This window comes from Ascaphus truei, chromosome 12 (genome assembly GCF_040206685.1).
Source record: "Ascaphus truei isolate aAscTru1 chromosome 12, aAscTru1.hap1, whole genome shotgun sequence".
Classification (NCBI taxonomy): Eukaryota; Metazoa; Chordata; class Amphibia; order Anura; family Ascaphidae; genus Ascaphus; species Ascaphus truei.
Window position 1 is genome coordinate 21,426,907 of NC_134494.1, and position 8,648 is coordinate 21,435,554.

The 8,648-nt window shown below is 54.2% G+C and overlaps 1 protein-coding gene across 7 annotated transcripts in view; it reads right to left on the minus strand.

Annotated features, from left to right (window-relative positions):
- B4GALNT4 (beta-1,4-N-acetyl-galactosaminyltransferase 4) overlaps positions 1-7,768 on the minus strand; it is a 47,823-nt gene extending 40,055 nt beyond the window's left edge. For 4 of the 7 annotated variants that reach the window (XR_012787550.1, XR_012787551.1, XR_012787552.1 and 1 more), the window contains exons 1-4: positions 7,240-7,768; positions 4,150-4,766; positions 1,993-2,150; positions 1,803-1,895 (exon numbers count right to left, since the gene is read on the minus strand). Coding sequence is in view for 3 of the 7 variants with exons in the window: in XM_075566918.1 (XP_075423033.1) it covers positions 1,803-1,895; positions 1,993-2,150; positions 4,150-4,300 (402 nt within the window). In the remaining 4 variants the exon portion in view is untranslated. The other 3 variants (XM_075566920.1, XM_075566918.1, XM_075566919.1) reach the window with 3 other exon arrangements.
- Positions 7,769-8,648: the final 880 nt, after the last annotated feature.

An 8,648-nucleotide genomic window follows, 5' to 3' on the forward strand; every position in this document is an offset into this window, starting at 1 on the left:
AGAGAGAGAGAGTTGGGGGGAGAGAGTTGGGGGAAGAGAGAGAGAGAGTTGGGGGGAGAGAGAGAGAGAGTTGGGGGGAGGAGAGAGAGAGAGTTGGGGGGAGAGAGAGAGAGTTGGGGGGGAGAGAGAGAGAGAGTTGGGGGGGGAGGAGAGAGAGAGTTGGGGGGGAGAGAGAGAGTTGGGGGGGAGAGAAGAGTTGGGGGGAGAGAGTTGGGGGGAGAGAAGAAGTTGAGGGGGGAGAGAGAAAGAGAGTTGGGGGAGAGAGAAAGAGTTGGGGGGAGAGAGAAAGAGAGTTGGGGGGAGAGAGAGAGAGTTGGGGGGGAGAGAGAAAGAGAGTTGGGGGGAGAGAGAAGAGAGTTGGGGGGGAGAGAGAAAGAGAGTTGGGGGGAGGAGAGAGTTGGGGGGAGGGAGAGAGAGAGTTGGGGGAGAGAGAGAGAGTTGGGGGAGAGAGAGAGAGAGTTGGGGGGAGAGAGAGAGAGTTGGGGGGAGAGAGAGAGAGTTGGGGGGGGAGAGAGAGAGAGTTGGGGGGGAGAGAGAGAGAGGTGGGGGGGAGAGAGAGAGAGAGTTGGGGGGAGAGAGAGAGAGTTGGGGGGGAGAGAGAGAGTTGGGGGGGAGAGAGAGAGTTGGGGGGGGAGAGAGAGAGTTGGGGGAGAGAGAGGTTGGGGGGAGAGAGAGAGAGAGAGTTGGGGGGGAGAGAGAGAGAGTTGGGGGGGAGAGAGAGTTGGGGGGGAGAGAGAGAGTTGGGGGGAGAGAGAGAGAGTTGGGGGGGAGAGAGAGAGTTGGGGGGAGAGAGAGAGTTGGGGGGAGAGAGAGTTGGGGGGGGAGAGAGAGAGAGAGTGTTGGGGGGGAGAGAGAGTGGGGGGGGAGAGAGAGAGAGAGTTGGGGGGAGAGAGAGTTGGGGGGAGAGAGAGAGCTAGTTGGGGGGGAGAGTTAGTTGGGGGGGAGGAGAGAGCTAGTTGGGGGGGAGAGAGATCTAGTTGGGGGAGAGAAGAGCTAGTTGGGGGGGAGAGAGCTAGTTGGGGGAGAGAGAGCTAGTTGGGGGGAGAGAGAGCTAGTTGGGGGGGAGAGAGAGCTAGTTGGGGGGGAGAGAGAGCTAGTTGGGGGGGAGAGAGAGCTAGTTGGGGGGGAGAGAGAGCTAGTTGGGGGGGAGAGAGAGCTAGTTGGGGGGGGAGAGAGCTAGTTGGGGGGGAGAGAGCTAGTTGGGGGGGAGAGAGCTAGTTGTGGGGGAGAGAGAGCTAGTTGTGGGGGAGAGAGCTAGTTGTGGGGGAGAGAGCTAGTTGTGGGGGAGAGAGAGCTAGTTGTGGGGGAGAGCTAGTTGTGGGGGAGAGCTAGTTGGGGGGGAGAGAGAGCTAGTTGGGGGGAGAGAGCGAGCTAGTTGGGGGGAGAGAGAGAGAGTTGGGGGGGAGAGCGAGAGTTTGGGTGGAGAGAGAGATAGAGTTGGGGGGAGAGAGAGAGAGTTGGGGGGAGAGAGAGAAGAGTTGGGGGAGAGAGAGAGAAGAGTTGGGGGGAGAGAGAGAGAGTTGGGGGGAGAGAGAGAAGAGTTGGGGGAGAGAGAGAGAAGAGTTGGGGGAGAGAGAGAGAAGAGTTGGGGGGAGAGAGAGAAGAGTTGGGGGGGAGAGAGAGAAGAGTTGGGGGGAGAGAGAGATAGACAGGAAGAAGGGAGGAAGAGGAAGGAACAGGAGGAAAAAAAAAAGAGTGGAGGAGGAAAGGAAGGGGCAGGGTGAAAGGGGGAATAAGTACCAACTCCCACACAGCACAGCTCAGTCCCTACACCGCAGTCGCACCTGCAGAGCTTCACTCACCATCTCGTCCCAAGACAGCGGCGTATCTGTGAGGTTCATCTCATCCAGGCTCGGGAGCCGTCTGTGACCTCTCCACAAACCTGGGGAATCCAGCTACGGAGAAAAGATACCAGAGATAAGAACGGCCACGGGACCCCTTCCCTGCACAGCGTCTTCCCAACAGACCTTGTAGCCCCCTCCCCATTCTCACCGTGGGCTGCTCCTCACTAGAGTCCCCTCCCTCCAGGTGGGGAGGTGAAGCCGGCGCCCGTCCTGCTCTGCGGGCAGCATCCGTCCCTTCGCCATCTAGTGAGGAAGAGGGGGGCGAGATACTGTGCGTGGGCGAATGGAACAGCGGTCTGCAGGACTCTGGTAAAGAAGGGGTTAAGGGAGCATTGCTGGACAGGTCTCTAAGCGGCAATGTTCTCCAGCACGGAAGGGGTCAATGAACTCATGCTATGCAGGTCTGTAACAGGGAAAGGGTGAATGGAGCGATACCCTGCAGCTCTGTGGCAGAGAAGGGGTTACTGAAGCAATACCCTGCAGGTCCTCGGGTGAATATAGCTGCTTTGTGGCAACAGGCCACTCAGCCAAAAGACAGTAATATTAAATGAGTGGGTGCAAAGGGAAAAGTTAGACTACATAACACATTGAGAGTAACCAAGAGGTCACAGAGGTCTCTATAACCAGGACTTTAGAGTGCGTGGTTATAGGGAACTCAATGTGTTAGGTCTACGGTGGAGAAGGGGTTAATAGAGCGACACCCTGCCGTCTGTGGCGGAGAAGGGGTTAATGGAGCGACACCCTGCCGTCTGTGGCGGAGAAGGGGTTAATGGAGCGACACCCTGCCGTCTGTGGCGGAGAAGGGGTTAATGGAGCGACACCCTGCCGTCTGTGGCGGAGAAGGGGTTAATGGAGCGACACCCTGCCGTCTGTGGCGGAGAAGGGGTTAATGGAGCGACACCCTGCCGTCTGTGGCGGAGAAGGGGTTAATGGAGCGACACCCTGCCGTCTGTGGCGGAGAAGGGGTTAATGGAGCGACACCCTGCCGTCTGTGGCGGAGAAGGGGTTAATGGAGCGACACCCTGCCGTCTGTGGCGGAGAAGGGGTTAATGGAGCGACACCCTGCCGTCTGTGGCGGAGAAGGGGTTAATGGAGCGACACCCTGCCGTCTGTGGCGGAGAAGGGGTTAATGGAGCAACACCCTGCCGTCTGTGGCGGAGAAGGGGTTAATGGAGCGACACCCTGCCGTCTGTGGCGGAGAAGGGGTTAATGGAGCAACACCCTGCCGTCTGTGGCGGAGAAGGGGTTAATGGAGCAACACCCTGCCGTCTGTGGCGGAGAAGGGGTTAATGGAGCAACACCCTGCCGTCTGTGGCAGAGAAGGGGTTAATGGAGCAATACCATTTAGGTCTATGACACACACACACAATAAAAGAAAGACACCAGTGTCTTCTCAGCGAGGGGTTTTTATCACCCAGCAGCGAGGGGGTTAATGAGGCAGCATAAACATACACGCGGTCTCTCACTGGCAGTCTGCGCGAGTGCGAGCGTGCCCAGACTAAATAGAGACTGCTCTGAATGGAACTCTTTCATCCCGTGCCCCTCCACTCCCAGCTATGGAAACCTAAACCAGCGGCCCCTGTAACCAGCCACTGCTAGGCAGGCTACTGCCAAAGCTTACACCAGCTGCCCTATAGCCCTACAGAACTATAAGGGAAACCTGAATCCACGCTGGCTGGAGAGTCAGCGGGATGCACAAATACATGGGAGCCGCACACACCCCTCTGTCAGCGGGAGGATCCCACAGCCTCACCTCCTCCCTGCGGAGGCTCTCCTGCCAGCTGGAAGGGCTATGGCTGAGTCACAGTGCAGGGTGGGGAGACCAGAGCAGAGCCCACTCCCGAGAGCAACAAGCTACCAACAAGCTAAACAGAGACCCCCAATCGCAGGCCTTCACCCATGTAACTACCAAGACATCATCCGAAACTAGCAGAGACCCCCTCACTAACTGTATCCATCACTCTATACCTGTCCTGTGCATATCACTATATATCACCGGATCCCTGATCTGTATCTGTACCGGTCTCTCGTTACGGACTCATTTGCTGCCCTGCAGAGTATCACCCCCTAGAAACCTGCAGAGTATCGCCCCCTTACGCCCTCCGTGGCACACAGGTGTCAGATTGGAGCGCGTCTCTGCCGCAGTATTCCTTGTGCATGGCAGGTGTCGGCCTTGCTGCACAGCAGGGGATACAATGGGACAGGGGTGCACACGGGACAGGGGGCATGGGATGCGCACGGGACGGGGGCAGGGGGTCTGCTGGAGACAGGGGGCCGCACGGGACGGGGGCCCTGTGCCAGTTACCTCTGCCGTAGCCGAAGTGCAGGCGCAGGGCTTTGCCCTGCCGGGCGAGGCTGATGTGCAGGTAGGTGACCCAGACGGCCGAGGTGAGCAGCACCAGCAACAGCAGTAGCTTGAACTGCCGGCGGATCTTCTTCACTGGCAGCCACGGCATCCTGTAGGCACCATCACCGGGCACCGAGGGAGGGGCCAGGGGCACCGAAGGGGGCGGGGCTCCGTCACACACCGCCAGGGCACATCCACCCAAAAGGAGCAGAGCCTCAATGGGGAGGGGGGATCTTTCCCGTGGAAGAGGGAGGGTGTCTGATGGTCAGGGTGGTGGCTTTATTTATGGAGAAACAGGTCATTAACCCTTTCCTCTCGTAGCACCGACAGCTTCCCCCACGCCCATTCAGTCAGGTTACTGTGGGTATGTTGCCGTCATATGAGAGGATTCCAACAATATCGGATCATGGATGACATTTCTGGGATGCCCGGTAACGCACGTGCCCTCCCCGCGGGGGCACAACCGGTGACATACAACCGCCGGCCATTCATGAACGCTGGGTGACACAAGCGCCCGCCAGCGACTCCTGCGCTTGTCCCTTGGAGACACCGGTGTACTTTCCCCACACCGAAATCTGAAAAGCAAAATAATGTGATTGGGGAGCGAGAAGACAGCCAGGCTTGCACCTTAAAATATCAGACAGCCCCATATAAAGACTCTAAATAATTTAGGAGCCTGTCCCCGATTCTCATACACTGCATTCCAGACACCAACAAACCCTCCTGAGAGCCCCCCCATCCCACAGATACACCCCAACACCCCCTCCTGAGAGCCCCCCCATCCCACAGATACACCCCAACACCCCCTCCTAAGAGCCCCCCCATCCCACAGATACACCTCAACAAACCCTCCTCAGAGCCCCCCATTCAACAGATACACAGAGACACCCCCCAATACACCCTCCCGAGAGCCCCCCCATCCCACAGAGATACCCCAACACCCCCTCCTGAGACCCCATCATACAGATACAACTAAGACACCCCAGCACATCCCCTCCGGACAGACCCCACATCCTTCAGATACAAGCATGACACCCCAAAATACATGCCTCAGAGTCTGACATCCCCACTTTCCTGAGAGATCCCCCAAATATAGAACATGTGATACACCAACACACACCCTCCCGAGAGATCCCCATCCTAAAAGATACAACCGAGACACCCCAGCACACACACCTGACGGACCCCCCATACCACAGATACAACCAAAACACTCCCACCCTGCTGTGAAATCCCCCAAATGTACAACACGTAATGATACACTCCTGAGTGACCCCACAAATATACAAAACGAGAGAAACCCAACACACTCCCTTCTGAGACCCTCCCCCTCAAATATACAACAACACTGCTGATACTCCTGTGACCCCACTCCTCAAATATACAACACCTAAAGATACCTCAGCACACATCCTCCTGATACAGTACTTCAACATCCTCCAAATACTGTACAGTACACAAATACCAGAGATACCTCAAAACCCATGAGAGATCCTTCAAATACACATACCAGCTCGCTCCGGAAAATGGGTTTTGAGGTATCCCCCAAAGACACAATGCCACCCTCATGTCCCCTAAAAACACAATACCTGGGATACCTCAATGACCTCCTGAGGAATCCCCCAAATACACACCTTGGATACCTCAACACAAACTCTCCTGAGAGATCCCCCAAAATACACAAAAACCTAAATACCCTTCTGGGAGATCCCCCAAAGATACACAAGAGAGACTGCACTCCAACACACGCACTCCTGGGATTACAAGAGTAACCCATCTGAGCACCCTCCTTACAAAAGGACACCCATCTGATCACCCTCCTTACAAGAGACACCCTCCTTACAAAAGGACACCCATCTGAGCACCCTCCTTACAAGACACCCTCCTTACAAAAGGACACCCATCTGAGCACCCTCCTTACAAGAGACACCCTCCTTACAAAAGGACACCCATCTGAGCACCCTCCTTACAAGACACCCTCCTTACAAAAGTACACCCATCTGAGCACCCTCCTTACAAGACACCCTCCTTACAAAAGGACACCCATCTGAGCACCCTCCTTACAAAAGGACATCCATCTGAGCACCCTCCTTACAAAAGGACACCCATCTGATCACCCTCCTTACAATAGACACCCTCCTTACAAAAGGACACCATCTGAGCACCCTCCTTACAAGACAACCTCCTTACAAAAGGACACCCATCTGATCACCCTCCTTACAAGAGACACCCTCCTTACAAAAGGACACCCATCTGATCACCCTCCTTACAAGAGACACCCTCCTTACAAAAGGACACCCATCTGAGCACCCTCCTTACAAGACACCCTCCTTACAAGAGACACCCTCCTTACAAAAGGACACCCATCTGAGCACCCTCCTTACAAGAGACACCCTCCTTACAAAAGGACACCCATCTGAGCACCCTCCTTACAAGACACCCTCCTTACAAAAGGACACCCATCTGAGCACCCTCCTTACAAAAGGCCATCCATCTGAGCACCCTCCTTACAAGAGACACCCATCTGAGCACCCTCCTTACAAGAGACACCCATCTGAGCACCCTCCTTACAAGAGACACCCTCCTTACAAAAGGACACCCATCTGAGCACCCTCCTTACAAGAGACACCCATCTGAGCACCCTCCTTACAAGAGACACCCATCTGAGCACCCTCCTTACAAGAGACACCCTCCTTACAAAAGGACACCCATCTGAGCACCCTCCTTACAAGAGGACACCCATCTGAGCACCCTCCTTCCAAGAGACAGCCTCCTTCCAAGAGACAGCCTCTTCAGAGACCCACAAACAGGGAGAGAAACCCTCAAAAAGACACCCTCTACAGTGGGAAGAAAGCTCACCTCAGAGAGACACCCTATTCATTAGACAGTCCCCCTCAGCGGGAAGTCACAAGGAGACAGCATATTGAGCGATACATTCCCCTCAGAGAGACCCCCTCATGGGAACGCCCCAAAGAGACATCCTAAGTGGCATATTACAGAACCCTCCCCCAAATGACACATAAAGAAGTCTCACACCCCCCTCCTCACCGAGCTGTCTCTTAGCGCCGGTCAGTCTGTCTCTTTCTGTCCTTCTCTTTACTGATTATATTCTATGCGGTCAGTCTCAATCTACCATGGAGTGTCTTTTCAGAGCCGTCTCTCTGTCCCCGTGCCCCACAGTCTCTCCTAATGCAGGCTGTCTATTTTTCCACTGTCATTTATTTTCTTCCCCGGCTCTCTTTTTATATCCCTCGACTGTCTCTTTTTCTATATCTCTCGACTGTCTCTTTTTCTATATCCCTCGACTGTCTCTCTTTCTATATCCCTCGACTGTCTCTCTTTCTATATCCCTCGACTGTCTCTCTTTCTATATCCCTCGACTGTCTCTCTTTCCTCCGTCTCTTTCTCTACCCCCCAGCTGTCTCTTTCTCTGTCTCCCCCAGCTGTCTCTTTCTCTGTCTCCCCCAGCTGTCTCTTTCTCTGTCTCCCCCAGCTGTCTCTTTCTCTGTCTCCTCAGGAGCATCAACGCTGCGATGCAACCGAGCTTGACACGGGACCACTCCAAACACCGCCGGTCTGCAGCCAATCAGCGCGCTGGTTTCCAGTAACTGACCAATAAGCTGCTCGCGCTAACGGGAACCACACACAAGCTAGGCTGCTCGCGGCGTCCATCTCCACGCCAACGCGCGCACACCTTGCGGGGGAGAACACTCTGCGGACGGGCGGGGGGGATTTGCAAGCATACCCTCAAATATACCTCCTCGTACATCGTTTCCCGCCGAGGTTTGTACTACACGTCAATTAATTGCCTCATATTATCACCCCATATCACAGAATATGAGCACTGGAGAGTACTTTCTTGTTGCCCTGAAATATTCAATAACAAGACGTCCCCTATCCGAAGTAATGGTACGTCCCAAGTGGATGGAAGGAGCCTTTGTGCTGCTTGTAGGGATGCTCAGAACTGATACAGGATGCAGTGAGTGCACAGCATGTATAATGCATAGCATGCAGGGTGCAGTATGTGTGTGGAACGCGTATAATGCACGATACACAGGCTGCAGTGTCTACAAGATGTATAGTACATGCACAGTATACAGGATGCACTTTGTGAACAATAAGTGTATTGCTCATTATACAGGAGATGCTGTGTGTATAATGTGCAGTATACAGTGTAATGCATGTACATGTATAATGCACAGTATACAGGATGTGCTGTGTGTACAAAATGTATAATGTGCAGTATAACAGTGTAATGCATGTATAATGTACAGTATATAGGATGTGCTGTGTACAATATGTATAATGTGCAGTATCACATCCACCACCAGTTTAAGTTCTTTCAAAACTTAGGCTCTCACATTTTAATCTGGTCTGTAACTGTTACATACGCTTATAATATACATCTTCTCTAACTGCATGCAATGTATTGTATATAATGTATACCCTGTTCATTT